The sequence below is a fragment of the Lytechinus pictus genome, chromosome 2, assembly GCF_037042905.1.
Source record: "Lytechinus pictus isolate F3 Inbred chromosome 2, Lp3.0, whole genome shotgun sequence".
Classification (NCBI taxonomy): domain Eukaryota; kingdom Metazoa; phylum Echinodermata; class Echinoidea; order Temnopleuroida; family Toxopneustidae; genus Lytechinus; species Lytechinus pictus.
In genome coordinates this window covers 13,536,205-13,553,648 of record NC_087246.1, presented here as the reverse complement: position 1 = coordinate 13,553,648, position 17,444 = coordinate 13,536,205, and the positions used below count along the sequence as shown (strand labels likewise).

General features: G+C 37.4%; 1 protein-coding gene across 1 annotated transcript; it reads left to right on the top strand.

Moving 5' to 3' along the window:
- The first annotated feature begins 13,553 nt into the window (after nt 1-13,553).
- On the top strand, nt 13,554-17,367 carry LOC129284294 (G-protein coupled receptor GRL101-like). The gene is made up of 2 exons (XM_054919716.2): nt 13,554-13,619; nt 15,271-17,367. Exon 2 carries the CDS (start codon nt 15,320-15,322, stop codon nt 16,427-16,429), a length of 1,110 nt encoding a protein of 369 aa, XP_054775691.2. The 5' UTR covers nt 13,554-13,619; nt 15,271-15,319; the 3' UTR covers nt 16,430-17,367.
- Nucleotides 17,368-17,444: the final 77 nt, after the last annotated feature.

Below are 17,444 nucleotides of genomic sequence, written 5' to 3'. Positions count from 1 at the left end.
GCAGACTCAACTCAACTGGCGTTTGCAACTATTTTACTACCATTGACATTACGCATGTCCCCGGTCTTCGGTCTTCGTTTTCCAAACCTGTTGTTGGGTGTCTGGAAAACGAAGACAGAAGACCGGGGATTGCGTATTCGTCTAGCTAAGATAGGCCTATAATATTCAGCACCAGTTCAAGAATATTCTGATCTTGGATACGTCATCAGCTATGATTGGCTGCCGAAAAGTTATGGTTATTTGTGTGAATTTCGTTATCAGCTAGGGCATGATTAATAAGGATAGATAACAATTATAATGTACATATTAATTATGTCGACATGGCGAGATAACGTATCTCGCCATGTCGACATTATGTCGACATGGCATAATTAAGTTTCTCGCCAAGTCGATGGCAATTAAAACATGTAAAAGGGAGGGTCCTGGCTGAAAATATTTATATCTTAATACATAGAGTAGAATTCACTGAGCAATGTGCCGAAAATTTCATCAATCGGATAACAAGTAAACAGTTATTAAAGTTTAAAATTTAGCAATATTTTGTGAAAACAGTCGTCATGAATATTCATTAGGTGGGCTGATGATGTCACATCTCCACTATCCGTCTTCTTATGTTATTACATATAATCATAATTTTTACATTATTTCATATTTGTGCTAATAATATGTCTCCCTTAATGAAATAAGTTGCAGCAATAAATATTTAATGCACTAAATCAGTTGCCAATCCAATTTTTCTACTTTTTTGTTCTTGGATGAAAACATTTGAATAAACCTAATTTCATATAATAAAATACAAAAGAACAAGTGGAGATGTGACATCATCAGCCAACCTAATGAATATTCATGACGACTGTATTCACAAAATATTGCTAAATTTTAAAATTTAATAACTTTGTTATCCGATTTTGATGAAATTTTCGGTATTTTGCTCAGTGAATTTTACTCTATTCATTAAGCTATACATGCTTTCAGCCCGGACCATCCCTTTAAAGGCTCCGTATAAAATAAACCTAATTGTAATAGAAAGCAATGTCATCGACCTAAGACAGGTGGCAAGCGTGCCTTTGTAGAATGCTGTTGCCGGTATGCGATGTTTTCTATACGGTCGGCGCACATGAAACACAAGTGCGTCGCTTGTATACTACTTTGCGGTTAAACCCGAGACGTTCCCACGCGTACATTTCGAGAGCAACAATACAGTACGCGTTTGGAAGAAAATTACCCTGTTTACACGTGCATCGGCTTTTGGTTCAGAACCAAAAGCCGATGCAGAATTGGCTTTTGGTCTATCTTGCACCGCAGAATCGGCTTACCCTCTTTGGGAATCGACGGGCGGACGACATTTGGATCTCTTAGTCTCGCCTTCACCTCTGCGCGCGGGCGAGACAAACAATGAGAAAGAGAAGGAAGAAAGGAGAAAGGAAAAGGGCCAATAATTGGAATGATCAAACAAATCTAATCATCCTGAAATAGGGCCTACTAATAAACAAGTGAGAAAGGGGTTAGAAATAAAGAGATGGCAAAGTGGAACGGAAATTTTAGGCGGGAAAGGGAAGGAAGAGAGGCCAAAATAAACGGGATGCGAAAATGCTAACATGAAATCGGAATAGAAAACAGAAAAAACAAGAGGGGGAAAGAAAGAAATTAAGAACACAACAGCTAGTGGCGTAGCTACGGGGGGGGGGGGGGGGCTGGGAGCCCCCCCCCCCCTGAGATTTGGTGTGCCCCCATCAGGTGCCCCGCCTGGAAAAAAATTGGTAGAGCAAAACAAAAAGGGAGAAAGAAGAAAAGAAAAAGAAGAAGAAAGACAGAAGAAAAAAAGAAGAGGAAAATAAGAGGAGGGAGACGAATGAATGAAATAATGTGAGGGGAAGACTTGCCAAAAAAGAAACAATTCTTTCATGTTACTATAAAAAATCTTTGCTTGCGCTTCGCGCCAGAATTGACTGTTCGATGAGATTCATATCTTGCTCAATAGGCTGATATGGAGCAAGTTTTGAAGTCATTATACAAAACATAATTAGCTCGGACATCGAGCTTTCAATATTTTTTTCATTTACAAATTTAAGTGCTCTGTAAAATGTCCGTTTTATTGTCTACATATCACCATTTTTTTTTAAAGCTCACTCTGCGTGGTCACATTGTTTGATTTGCCAAGTTCCTATTGTCTACATGTATTCCATAATGTTCCATTAAAGAAATATATTCAGAATGCCCAGATTCTAGGTCTAAATCTAAAACATGCGCGATAGCATGCATGTTCTTTATTTAAAATCTACTTGAATTATCCAGTTTCACATCAGAATATAAATAATTGTCTGCTCGCGCTTTACGATAGCATAATTAATGATACCCAATTAACTATATCCTATTTATGATTTACAAAATATGAATAGTGTCCCGCTTTTAGGTCTAAAATCTCATTTTTTTTCCTCTCGCGCTTCGCGCTCGCATCCATTGTTTCGTTACATACCTATCCCATTTATTGATACAAAAAGTGCTTAGAATTACCATTCTTTTAGGTCGGAATGTCAAAAAATTGCATTATTGAAATATATACCATCTTCGTGGGTACCTATATAAGTGCACTTAACAGGTCCCTTTTCGATAATGCTAGAACAGTTAATAAAAATTTCTGCTCGCGCTTGGCGTTCGCAGTAACCATCTAGTTACATACGAATCTTGATCGGGATCACACATAACATTGCCCAGAATATTACATGAAAGTAACAAATAAAAAAAATCGCTCGCGCTTCGCGCTCGCGCTTTTTATAATGCTTATGAGATTATTTCATGTTTATGCTGTTTTATAAGAATATAACGAAGAACTGACTGATCGGGAAAAATATAAGTGAAGATAATTTCGGGCCCTTGTGAAAAGTACACACCGGATAAAAATGGTGCCCCGGCTCAAAGCAAGGACCCCCAGTGCCCCCCAGGAAAAAATCCTAGCTACGCCACTGGAACACAACCGGGATACCGAGGTTGAAAATAAAGAACGGTAAGAAAGACTCGGCTGGTGTGTGGGTATGACGTACATATAATAGCCTATTTTGATTTCACGTACGCAACTAGCCGCAATCATATTAAAGGGGACACAAATTAGTGAACTTCAAGATATCGCCCAACCACTGCCGATGTTCCTATCCAGGGGACAGACCGCTCTTCACACCATGATATGCAGCGGCGTAACAGGGGTCGGTGGCCAGGGGCGGGGGGGGGGGCGGGCAAGAGCCAAATATTTCCTGGTCACATTATATGGTATAAACAGGCGTAATGAGCCGACACTATTTTGAGAAGGCCAGATATTGTGCATCGGACAGAATTTATCTTTAAAAAAATGCGAGCGAGCAAAAATTTTGACCTTTTTAATACAAAAATCCAATTTTGTGATAGATTTTGACATGATGTCCAGAGAATGATATTTCACTCTTCTCTCTTTGGATTCCTTTTTTGTCGTCTGTACGCGCACTGTGAACAGGATTCTTTGCGGCTGTAACGTGAAGAGTAAAAAAAAAAAAAAAAAAAAAAAAAAAACAGGGGTGGAGTATACCACATGTGCTAAAGAAAGCTGTTTTATATAAGTCCCGAGCGAAGCGAGCGAGAAAAAAATCACCTTTTCATGAGAATCTAACTTTGAGCTATTTTTTTACATTATGTTCAGTAAATAAAATCATATCCTACACTTTTCCTCTGCTTTTTTTGTGTTTTTGTTTGTACAACTTTTTGGGCCCATGGCCCAACACTTCCATACGCAGTGATGTGCGGTTGGGGTCCGGGGCGGAGCCCCCTGAAAACTTCTTGATATCAAAGCCATTTAAACCTCGCAGATTGCCGCTATTTTAATAAAATCGCATTCTACATAGACTATAGCTTTTACACAACACATTTATTCAACCCAGTTGCGTAATGAACCAAATATTTATAGGGCAAAGCATACCAACGTGGGAAAAAAATTGTAAAAAGTCGCTAGCGTGCAAAGCGAGCTGGAAAAAATTGCCTATTGAAATTAAATTCTAATTATGTGATATATTTTCCATTATATTCAGCAAATAACACATTTCATTGTCCATTCATTTCATTATACTTTATCTTCTATAATTTCTTTTTTTCCCTCTTGGGTGTGGAACACCCCCCCCCCCCGCCTGTATGCCATTGATTGAATATTGTTGAACGGGGGTAGGTATATAGCCATTTGAAGGTTATAAATGCTGAAGAGCCCATACTGCGTGGGGTCTGGGACAAAGGCCCGGTAGCTTATTTGCATAAAATATAGCAAGCTTATAACACAATGTTGTATGCAGACCATCTTTCTTCCCGCTCTTTTCAATCATCGGCAGCCCGGTCGTGTTATTATTTTTTTCTTGTCCCTTTTTCCCTTGTATTTTTTTCCAATTTAGCTTTTGATTAATTACGTTCTACCTTCGTTTCCCGCTCTTCATACCATTTTGTTATCTTTTAAATTATTTCCCACCGTGCTATTGCATTACATAGGCCTATTTCGGAATGATGTGTTCTTTCTCAAATGTTCTTCTTTCGTATATTTTCCCGCTTTCCTTTCTTTTCCATTCCAAAAAATGTTTTTTTCTTCGTTTTCTTTTCAATTTTCCCTTTCCTTTTCCTCCTTTCCTTTTCCCATTTCCTTCCCCATTTCCCTTTCTTTCTTTCTCCCTCCCTTTTATCTTTTTCCCGTTTTTCTTAATTACGCCACTGATGATAATGACCGGGAATTTTCTGGCTCTCGTCCCCCCCCCCCCCCTCCCCTGGCCACCGAACGCTGCTACGCCCCTGATTCTATGTAAGCATCTATTAATTGCATGCATTTTTTCAGTTTGAAAATTTGTTTTCTTTAAAAACGATATGACAATTTCATGGAATATTGTATCCACGTATATCGGTTGTTTTAAGGTCTGTTTATCAGCCAGCATGAAGAAAACAAAGTACAATTGCACGGAAACGTGTCCATAGCACGCTATATGTGGAAATAAGCTTGACGAATGAAATCCCCGGTCTTCTGTCTTCGTTTTCCAGACACCCAACAACAGGTTTGGAAAACGAAGACCGAAGACCGGGGACATGCGTAATGTCAATGGCAGTAAAATAGTTGCAAACGCCAGTTGAGTTGAGTCTGCTTACGTGATTGCGCAGTATGGGGTGTATTGTATGCAAGTTTTTAGTTTCATGACAGTTTTCAGAATTGCAATGGCTGAATTCCGTGGGTGAAATATGTACGTTATAATTGTTATCTATCCTTATTAATCATGCCCTAGCTGATAACGATATTCACACAAATAACTATAACTTATCCGCAGCCAATCATAGCTGATGACGTATCCAAGATCAGAATATTCTTAAACTGGAGCTGAATATTATAGGCCTATCTTAGCTAGACGAATACGCAATCCCCGGTCTTCTGTCTTCGTTTTCCAGACACCCAACAACAGGTTTGGAAAACGAAGACCGAAGACCGGGGACATGCGTAATGTCAATGGTAGTAAAATAGTTGCAAACGCCAGTTGAGTTGAGTCTGCTTGTACGTGATTGCGCAGTATGGGGTGTATTGTATGCAAGTTTTCAGCTTTATGACAGTTTTCAGAATTGCAATGGCTGAATTCCGTGGGTGAAATATGTACATTATAATTGTTATCTATCCTTATTAATCATGCCCTAGCTGATAACGATATTCACACAAATAACCATAACTTATCCGCAGCCAATCATAGCTGATGACGTATCCAAGATCAGAATATTCTTAAACTGGAGCTGAATATTATAGGCCTATCTTAGCTAGACGAATACGCAATCCCCGGTCTTCTGTCTTCGTTTTCCAGACACCCAACAACAGGTTTGGAAAACGAAGACCGAAGACCGGGGACATGCGTAATGTCAATGGTAGTAAAATAGTTGCAAACGCCAGTTGAGTTGAGTCTGCTTGTACGTGATTGCGCAGTATGGGGTGTATTGTATGCAAGTTTTCAGTTTCATGACAGTTTTCAGAATTGCAATGGCTGAATTCCGTGGGTGAAATATGTACATTATAATTGTTATCTATCCTTATTATAATCATCCCCTAGCTGATAACGATATTCACACAAATAACCATAACTTATCCGCAGCCAATCATAGCTGATGACGTATCCAAGATCAGAATATTCTTAAACTGGAGCTGAATATTATAGGCCTATCTTAGCTAGACGAATACGCAATCCCCGGTCTTCTGTCTTCGTTTTCCAGACACCCAACAACAGGTTTGGAAAACGAAGACCGAAGACCGGGGACATGCGTAATGTCAATGGTAGTAAAATAGTTGCAAACGCCAGTTGAGTTGAGTCTGCTTGTACGTGATTGCGCAGTATGGGGTGTATTGTATGCAAGTTTTCAGTTTCATGACAGTTTTCAGAATTGCAATGGCTGAATTCCGTGGGTGAAATATGTACATTATAATTGTTATCTATCCTTATTATAATCATCCCCTAGCTGATAACGATATTCACAGAAATAACCATAACTTATCCGCAGCCAATCATAGCTGATGACGTATCCAAGATCAGAATATTCTTGAACTGGTGCTGAATATTATAGGCCTATCTTAGCTAGACGAATACGCAATCCCCGGTCTTCTGTCTTCGTTTTCCAGACACCCAACAACAGGTTTGGAAAACGAAGACCGAAGACCGGGGACATGCGTAATGTCAATGGTAGTAAAATAGTTGCAAACGCCAGTTGAGTTGAGTCTGCTTGTACGTGATTGCGCAGTATGAGGTGTATTGTATGCAAGTTTTCAGTTTTATGACAGTTTTCAGAATTGCAATGGCTGAATTCCGTGGGTGAAATATGTACGTTATCCTTAATATCATGCCCTAGCTGATAACGATATTCACACAAATAACTATAACTTATCCGCAGCCAATCATAGCTGATGACGTATCCAAGATCAGAATATTCTTAAACTGGAGCTGAATATTATAGGCCTATCTTAGCTAGACGAATACGCAATCCCCGGTCTTCTGTCTTCGTTTTCCAGACACCCAACAACAGGTTTGGAAAACGAAGACCGAAGACCGGGGACATGCGTAATGTCAATGGTAGTAAAATAGTTGCAAACGCCAGTTGAGTTGAGTCTGCTTGTACGTGATTGCGCAGTATGGGGTGTATTGTATGCAAGTTTTCAGCTTTATGACAGTTTTCAGAATTGCAATGGCTGAATTCCGTGGGTGAAATATGTACATTATAATTGTTATCTATCCTTATTAATCATGCCCTAGCTGATAACGATATTCACACAAATAACCATAACTTATCCGCAGCCAATCATAGCTGATGACGTATCCAAGATCAGAATATTCTTAAACTGGAGCTGAATATTATAGGCCTATCTTAGCTAGACGAATACGCAATCCCCGGTCTTCTGTCTTCGTTTTCCAGACACCCAACAACAGGTTTGGAAAACGAAGACCGAAGACCGGGGACATGCGTAATGTCAATGGTAGTAAAATAGTTGCAAACGCCAGTTGAGTTGAGTCTGCTTGTACGTGATTGCGCAGTATGGGGTGTATTGTATGCAAGTTTTCAGCTTTATGACAGTTTTCAGAATTGCAATGGCTGAATTCCGTGGGTGAAATATGTACATTATAATTGTTATCTATCCTTATTAATCATGCCCTAGCTGATAACGATATTCACACAAATAACCATAACTTATCCGCAGCCAATCATAGCTGATGACGTATCCAAGATCAGAATATTCTTAAACTGGAGCTGAATATTATAGGCCTATCTTAGCGAGACGAATACGCAATCCCCGGTCTTCTGTCTTCGTTTTCCAGACACCCAACAACAGGTTTGGAAAACGAAGACCGAAGACCGGGGACATGCGTAATGTCAATGGTAGTAAAATAGTTGCAAACGCCAGTTGAGTTGAGTCTGCTTGTACGTGATTGCGCAGTATGGGGTGTATTGTATGCAAGTTTTCAGTTTCATGACAGTTTTCAGAATTGCAATGGCTGAATTCCGTGGGTGAAATATGTACATTATAATTGTTATCTATCCTTATTATAATCATCCCCTAGCTGATAACGATATTCACACAAATAACCATAACTTATCCGCAGCCAATCATAGCTGATGACGTATCCAAGATCAGAATATTCTTAAACTGGAGCTGAATATTATAGGCCTATCTTAGCTAGACGAATACGCAATCCCCGGTCTTCTGTCTTCGTTTTCCAGACACCCAACAACAGGTTTGGAAAACGAAGACCGAAGACCGGGGACATGCGTAATGTCAATGGTAGTAAAATAGTTGCAAACGCCAGTTGAGTTGAGTCTGCTTGTACGTGATTGCGCAGTATGGGGTGTATTGTATGCAAGTTTTCAGTTTCATGACAGTTTTCAGAATTGCAATGGCTGAATTCCGTGGGTGAAATATGTACATTATAATTGTTATCTATCCTTATTATAATCATCCCCTAGCTGATAACGATATTCACAGAAATAACCATAACTTATCCGCAGCCAATCATAGCTGATGACGTATCCAAGATCAGAATATTCTTGAACTGGTGCTGAATATTATAGGCCTATCTTAGCTAGACGAATACGCAATCCCCGGTCTTCTGTCTTCGTTTTCCAGACACCCAACAACAGGTTTGGAAAACGAAGACCGAAGACCGGGGACATGCGTAATGTCAATGGTAGTAAAATAGTTGCAAACGCCAGTTGAGTTGAGTCTGCTTGTACGTGATTGCGCAGTATGAGGTGTATTGTATGCAAGTTTTCAGTTTTATGACAGTTTTCAGAATTGCAATGGCTGAATTCCGTGGGTGAAATATGTACGTTATCCTTAATATCATGCCCTAGCTGATAATGATATTCACACAAATAACCATAACTTATCCGCAGCCAATCATAGCTGATGACGTATCCAAGATCAGAATATTCTTGAACTGGTGCTGAATATTATAGGCCTATCTTAGCTAGACGAATTGACGCGATCCCCGGTCTTCTGTCTTCGTTTTCCAGACACCCAACAACAGGTTTGGAAAACGAAGACCGAAGACCGGGGACATGCGTTATGTCAATGGTATAGTAAAATTGCAAATTAATGTCAGCCAATTAAGAAGGAAAAACCAGTTCACAGAATGTAATTCTGGAAAATGGAAAAACGGCATACTAGTCTAACTGGTCGAGTTCACTTTACTGGACCAGTTAAGAATTAAACTGGTCTGAAATTACTGGTCTAGAGTTAACCTTTAACTGGAAATTTGAAACTGGTCTGATTGATTACTGGAGTTTGTTACTTGTCTCAGTGGAATAGTGGTGTAAACTGGGAGACCTATCCCGCTTCAACTGGTCTAACTATACTAATTATTGACACAAGCAATTAACATGACTTCATTATCAGCCAATTAATGACATTAATGTATTCTAGATCAGAATATTCTTGAATTTGAGCTAAATAATAGAGGCCTTCATAATGACATTTATAAGTGGTATCTTAGCTAAACGAATGCGATCCCCGGTCTTCGGTCTTCGTTTTCCAGACACCCAACAACGGGTTTGGAAAACGAAGATCGAAGACCGGGGACCCGTGCATTGTCAATGGGAGAACATGTGTCGGGGCAAGGTCCAAAGTCCATTCTAACCCGCGCACGTGTTTTGTACACACTTTGCACTGCTTTGTACACACTTCGGGCGTGAACTACAAACGCTTTCACACGAGTGTGATATGAGTCCCCGGTCTTCGGTCTTCGGTCTTCGTTTTCCAGACACCCGTTGTTCATGGGATAGTATCTAAAAGTTTACTGGAAATTATAAGGACAGTAACAGGAAGAGAGTCGTTTCAATCGCATAGAGAGAGATAGAGTTACATTATGTGATATGCGCTATATAAAAACTGACTATTGTCATTCTATGCGTTTCCAAAGAAAATAGGCGTTACTTTGTGAAGTATTGTGAAACTGATCAGTTCATAAAATATCGTATTTATTGACTATTTCAGAATATTTCACGAGAACTTGATTACGATCGTAGCAGAGAATACATTTGCCGGACTTCAAAAAATACGTTTAATGTAAGTTTAAATGTGTAATGTAAACGTTTATTTTTTGTAAAATATCGTGAGAAATATCGTGCATGGGTAAAATAAAGTGCTTTGAAAACTGATCTTCTTTTGTTTGTCACCATTAGTAGATTCCAGCTTGTGATTATACCAATTGATCAAACAAAAGAGATTGTTTTATAATGAGATCTTGCTTATGTGATAACTTAATTATTAATTTAGAAAAACCAAATGTAGAAAAAAAAAACTTCATATTGCCGGGCGCACATGGCATTAGATTATAACTTATAACTTCAAAATCATTTTCACATTGGCCTTAGTGCTTGGCTTCAATGAAGGTTTCAGAACTTTAACACTAAAATAATAATACCTTCTTAATGACGCTTTTTTTTCTTTTTGTTTATTCTATGGAGAATGCTTGTTGATAACCAAATCAATGTATTGACGAACAATTCTTTCACGGATCTTCCAGTCCTGGAAATATTGTAAGTAATACGTTCTCGACTTGTTTACATTTCAATTATATTTCGATAAGATGTATTTATCTCCTATTAATAACTTTGTTGTCTGAAGGTCAACTATTTACAGTCAGTGGAGTTGGCAGGTCTTCATGTGGGGTAGGGGGAGGGGTGGTTCCATATTCTTTATTAGCCTACGAACAGGATGATATCTTAAGCATGATTGTGCGTATGTTGGGGTGTATATAAATGTGAATATATAAATATATATGTATATGTACTGATATGCATACATAATCAAACCTTTTTATCAGTTCCTATTCTTTTCTCATTTATCTTGTTTCTTTAACCTTTTAACTTTGTTGGGGCATGTTCCCTAAACCCCCGTTCTATAAGGGTGTGTGAGGATTTGTGCGTCTGCCTGTGTGTATCAAAGTATATGTGTACCCTCACACTTTTTTGTTTGTCAAAGTATACTCAAAGAAAGTAAGTGAGCCAAAGGAACTAAACTTTCTATTTGTGATGATGATGATGATGACTTTAGTAATAATTTCAATAATAACAACGATAAAAATAACAAGAATAAACGATACTTGTATGTTATATACAGAATATCATTACATTTTTTTAATAATGTTTTTTTAACCTGGGGAATAACTGTTCACAACCTTCCTCCAGCTGAAAAATTAAAGGATACATATAGGCCTACTCCCCCTCCCCGATTGTCTACGCCCATGACGAAATTTCTAAAAATATTGTTTTTTTTTTCTTTTGAAGAGTTGAATCTGTAAGTATGAAATGTGTATGTTTACAGGTTTACTAGCTCATAATTTATCAAAAGATCTACATTCATGTATAATCCTTTATACAAAGGTTTAGATGATTAATGTACCGTAAAATACTTTATATCACGTTATTATTTTAGCAGATAAACAATCGTATCAATTGATGACGAATGCATTTTAAATTTTTTACAACTCTTTGATATACCTGTTTTACAAACAGAAGTCTCTCACGAAACAAGATAGAGGTTATTCATCCAGATGCCTTCAAGAACTTGCCAGTTTGTAAATACCTGTAAGTGTTTATCGTCTGAGTGTGTCCAAAGATATTATTTATATTTTTTCGAAAATGAATTGGTAAATCATCTGATCTAAAATTACTTCTCCAAGTTGCCCTCCTCGGAGTAAGACTAACCTTCAATCATTTCAGAACTGGATGCTGTGCCGTGCACCTGTAATCCATGCTACGTTGAAGAAGTTACAATTTATAAAGCTAATCTTTTCTTCATATCTCATTTCTGTATGCTCATCAATATGTTCGTTGAGCAGAATTATACGTCGAAAAATAAGAAGATTTTTATATTGCCACTTTACTATCACGCATTCACCATATTCGCCGGAAACATGGTCATGTTAGGAAAAACGAATTATCTGTTAGGAAATGCTAGTTAAGAGCGGTAATTTTGTTTCACTTATATTCTTTTATATTCTGCATCTATATATTTTGATTATTCTCTTTTCAGGTCTCTCGGTACAAATCGTATTAGCGTTTTGCCCAACGGTTCATTTCGAGAATTTCCAGCATTAGTCTACTTGTAAGATTTAATTTGCCAAAATTCTGTTGACTTTGCAGTTTATAAACGAAGGGTTTTAATAATTTTCCTTTTCTAAAATTTCATTATGCTGCACTGTCAAGCCACCCCAAAACTAAATTATGTCGACGTAAAAGTTTCTGTGTAATGATTTTTTTAATAGTTATTTGGTCTTTAAAAAGCAAAAAAAAAATCAAAATTAGTTAATCTATAAGAACAATTCAAATTTGAAATTGTTGAATAAAAGAAAAAAATTATGATACAAGAGATTGTTTGACACGTTTTTTTTTTTTTTGGCAGACTGCTTGGAAGATTCACTGTGATTACACAGTGTGCATGTTTCGTGTTTGAGTGAACCCCAACAGCATTTTTATTGAAAAAAAATCAATATAAAACAAAAGAAGAATAACAAAAAAATACATTTTGACCTTTAAAAATCGTGTGCAAGTACGAATTTAAACATAATTTTAAGTCACAAATAAACCTTTGTTCTGGTAATGATTGACGAGATATTAGATGTAAATGTATCACATTCTACGTAAAAAGGACCTGGAAATAATTGTCTGGACAGGGAAAACAGAGGGAGCTGGGAGGGGAATTCAGATAGACAGATGACAAAATTAATAAATGAGATGAGATGGGAGTGGTAATCGTACGTGGTCATTGAGAAGGCTTCGAGCCGAGGGTTATAGAACAAAGCATGATTGCCAAAGTCAAATGTTATGATACTTATGTAAGAGAGAATAGATGGAGAGGAAGAGAGCAAAATACACGGATGGAGTGAGGAAAATGATAAGAGAGGGAGAGATGCCTACACACTCTGCAATTTAACATGATTTCTTTCAATAAGTTTTCATATTCTTCCACGAATAAAAATTCTTGTACTTTTTAACACACCTTAATAAAAAAGTATCGAATGCCTCGAATACACGACATACACGACTTTGAGTGGGGCACTGTTTTTACGAGATCTCAGCCATTTTCATTCCGTATATGATGCAAATATTTATTATTCACCTTGATATTGTAAACCGATTCATATTTCTTGTAAGTGATTTGTTTATTTCCAGGGATATCAGCAACAATCCACTGATTCGCATCGATTCAGGAGCTTTGAGGAAATTAGAAAGTTTGCAAATATTGTAAGCCCAACTTCTTTTTATGTTTGCTTGTAGCTGTATCTTTTAGACTCAATGACATGTTATATTGATGCAGTTCAATAATTGATGACTTTTTTCAGAGCCCATTCCTTATAGTACCAATGGTCATGGTAATATTTAAGGGGGTGTCGATTCCGTTGAATACCGCATATTATGGAACATGATTAATAGATTTTAAGCTGGAGAAAACTTTCAGTCGATTTCATCTGACGAGAGAGACTTCATGATTTATTTCTGGCATTGAGTGAAAATCGCAAGGTTTTTTCTTTCAGCATGCTTATTGACGTCACGGTGGCATACATCGACCCTGATTTGTTTTCTGACCTGCATTCTTTACAGTCGGTGTGAGTACTCCCCGAATAAAATTAGAAATTCTTCTTTTTCCTAATAGTTTTTTGTCTCACCTGCATAGCATAGAGATACTATAGGCGTCGCTTTTCCGACGGCGGCGGCGGTGTCAACACCAAATTTTAACCGAAGGTTAAGTTTTTTAAATGACAGCATAACTTAGAAAGTATATAAACCTAGTTCATGAAACTTGGCCATAAAGTTAATCAAGTATTACTAAATATCCTGCCTGAGTTTCAGGTCACATGACCAAGGTCAAAGGTCATTTAGGGTCAATGAACTTAGACCATGTTGGGGGAATCAACATCAAAATCTTAACCTAAGGTTAAGTTTTTGAAATGTCATCATAACTCAGAAAATATATAGACCTGGGGAGCGTTTTATCAATATTTTCGTCCGACAAGATGTCAGGTCTGACAACTTTCCTTGATTATGATTGGGTAAGAGGCACTGTTACCATAGTAACTGTCGGATAAAACAGTACTTGTCGGACAAAACGTCCGACAAGTCCTTTCATGAAACGCTCCCCAGGTTCATGAAAATTAGACATAACGTTAATGAGGTATTACTAAATATCCTGCTTGAGTTTCACGTCACATGACTAAGGTAGAAGGTCATTTAGGGTCAATGAACTTTGGCCATTTTAGAGGTAATTATAAGATTGCTGTCATAACTTTCAAAGTTTTTATATATTGTATAAAAAGTGGATAAAGGGGTAATCAAGTTTCACTGACGAGTTTTAGGTCACATGATCACGGTCAAAGGTCAATGAACGTAGTATTGTATCATTATATGAATGGTGTTTTTTGTGAATTATTATTTTATAGTAGTTTTCAAAGTCAGCACTGCTGCTATATTGAATCGCGTGATGCAGGTGAGACAGCCAGAGGCATTCCACTTGTTTGCAAATGAAAGAGCTAGACATTGGACAGTGGGAAACTGTATCGAAAGAAAATTCACTTCAAACATGTCAAAAAGATGGTATTAAATACCTAATTTTGATCAACCTTTAGCTCTAAATTGAAACGCATTACACCGAAAAATAACTAAATAATCCTCATGTTAGTACTCTGTTTTGATGTTCAGTGCTCCATTCAACTTTGCAAATATTCTGTTTGACTACACTACCCTGCATTTATGCCGTTATGATAAAATACTTATATTGCAGTTTTCACTCAATACCCGTGCCCTTGGTTGCGGGATTTTTTTTACTTTTTTGTTTTGATTCATTCTATTTCTGTTGACATAATCTGTCAAATTTATAATCCATATTCCCTGATGAATCTTATGTCACGTTCGTGACACACGTATCCCAAATCTTTGGCTTTCTGGTTTCTTTTGCAAGGTTGAATGGAGTTGAACCTGTCTCGTGTACCGATTCGATTTAATCTACTTTTTGTGGTTTATTTACAATACAATCAATTACTATGTACATCATTTATATCGTACAGGCATTTTTAATTCAGCCTTTGGCTACAAATCAGTTTTAAATTATCATTAAAGACTATTATTATTATTATGTAAGCATGACTGACACCTATTTGATATTTAACGATCTAATGAAGATATGAAACCATTGAAACAAATTGATCTTTACCATCGATAGGCAATGCCAGAAACACTGAGTTTTATACTTCTTTGCTTCAGATCTACTTCTGATAACAGAGTGTGCTGTCTTCTTGATCATCGAGACAACATGACTTGCGCAAGGTCATCTCCTACCGGTCCCCTAGACACGTGTGGTAGGCTCTACCCAAATATCGCCATGCGACTGGCTGGATGGATAATTGGGGTTTCTTCTTTCATCGGGAACATGGCTGTCCTCATCGTCCGGCATGGAGAAACTACACAATCTCGTGTCCAGACTCTTTTCATATCCAACCTAGCCATTGCTGACTGCCTGATGGGTGTGTACATGATCATCATCACTTCAATTGATATTTACTTTGGAAACCAATATTTCCTGAGTGCCCCCATTTGGCGTGAGTCAAAATTGTGCAAATTTACTAGCGTTCTGGCTTTTCTAGCGAGTGAGTGTTCCGTCTTCACGTTGACTCTTATGACCGTCGACAGGTTTATTAGTATCATGTTTCCTTTCGGAAAATGGCGCATGTCTCTTAAATCGGCCAGAATTCTGATTTTAATGATGTGGACTCTCATGCTGGCTCTTGCTGTCATACCGCTTTTGGTGGGTTCAGATGTGCGTGGGTTTTATGGTTTGTCTGATGTCTGTATTGGATTGCCATTGCATGCTGAATCAGTTCAGACAGGCAGATTAGAGGCCCCTGAGCTAGACTTTGACTCAACAGCACTTGATTTCCGCGTGGAGTACGTTGTCACTGAGAGCGTCTCTCGTCCATCATGGATATACTCGAATGTTACGTTCATCGGGGTCAACATGGTTTTGTTCCTTATTATCGCAATTTGCTACGTCATGATGTTTATTCAAGTGAAGCGTTCGTCCAGATCCGTGGGAAACGTGGCTTTACGCGACAGGGAGTACAAAGTAGCCGTTAAAATGGCATTCATCGTAGGAACGGATTTCGCCTGTTGGATGCCGATCATTATCATGGGTATTCTCACACAATCCGGTCTGGTTGTACTACCGACATCCCTCTATGCTTGGAGTGTGATATTCATCATCCCAATCAACTCTTCGATAAATCCCATCTTATACACCTTCATCAACTACATCGATAATAGAAAGAAGCCTGCTGAACAAATGAACCGGAAGAACGATTTGAGAAAATTCAAAACCACCATCACTGAAATCGATAATCCTGCTTATGAACCGGATAAAAATTGAAACAAAAGTATGTGCGACAACGTTAATAATCAGTATGAACCATACTGCGCTTTTGCAAGACAACTGACATAGATAATGATAAGAATAATAGAAGTAGTAATAATAATGATAATCAACTGACATGCTGCATAAGGTCAGGAGATGGTGTAAGTAAGGGGGCGGCGCAAGAGTGTTGCTAATAGATATTCCTTTAAAGAATGAATACTTGCTCCAGGATATCGGAAAATCATACACATATAGGCTCCTATTAATCATCTGAATAAGGACGACATCTAATAGTTTTATTGTTGAACCTTGAAGAGAAATAATGTGCCTGAATGTGTCTGTATTAATGTATGTGATGTGGTAAGGTTTTGATATAATGGTCACGTTATTTCACGTACCGAGAGTACTCCAGCTGTAAAGAGTAGGTCTGTATATACATGCACATTATGAACAGAATATAAAACTTATGTATTGAACAAAATATATCATAGCTTTAGAATAGCTGCAAATATGTTTAGATTTATGATAAACTTTCATGATTACATAACTCTATCAAAATTAATATTCATCTTTATGTTATTGTTAGTTGGATGGATTTTCCTGGAAAGTTTCCACAAGAAATGGGAGCTGTTTATGAATTATTTTATGAAAAGTGGGTATCACTAGTACTCTTTCATTCATAAAAATAGGTTAAATTGTATGTTTTGAAGAAAACATTTAAAAATAATGTTCGTAAAAGAATGTAAGAGTTATGTAAAATAATTTGATTTGTCATTATTTTTGTTCAAATTATGAAATAAAGATACCTTTTGTTCTCTGGAATAAAAAGGAAAAAATTAATAGTACTAATATAACTTATGATAACAGACTCTATACGTTTCATCGAAATACAAATACATGCAAATACAGTTTTAATATTTAGTAATGATTGTAAAATATTATAAGAAGAGATGAAAGAAAAAAAAACATGTACAAAATGTCAGTTTACATCCATGTAATAATGTAATTTATTTTAAACTTTGATTTCTAA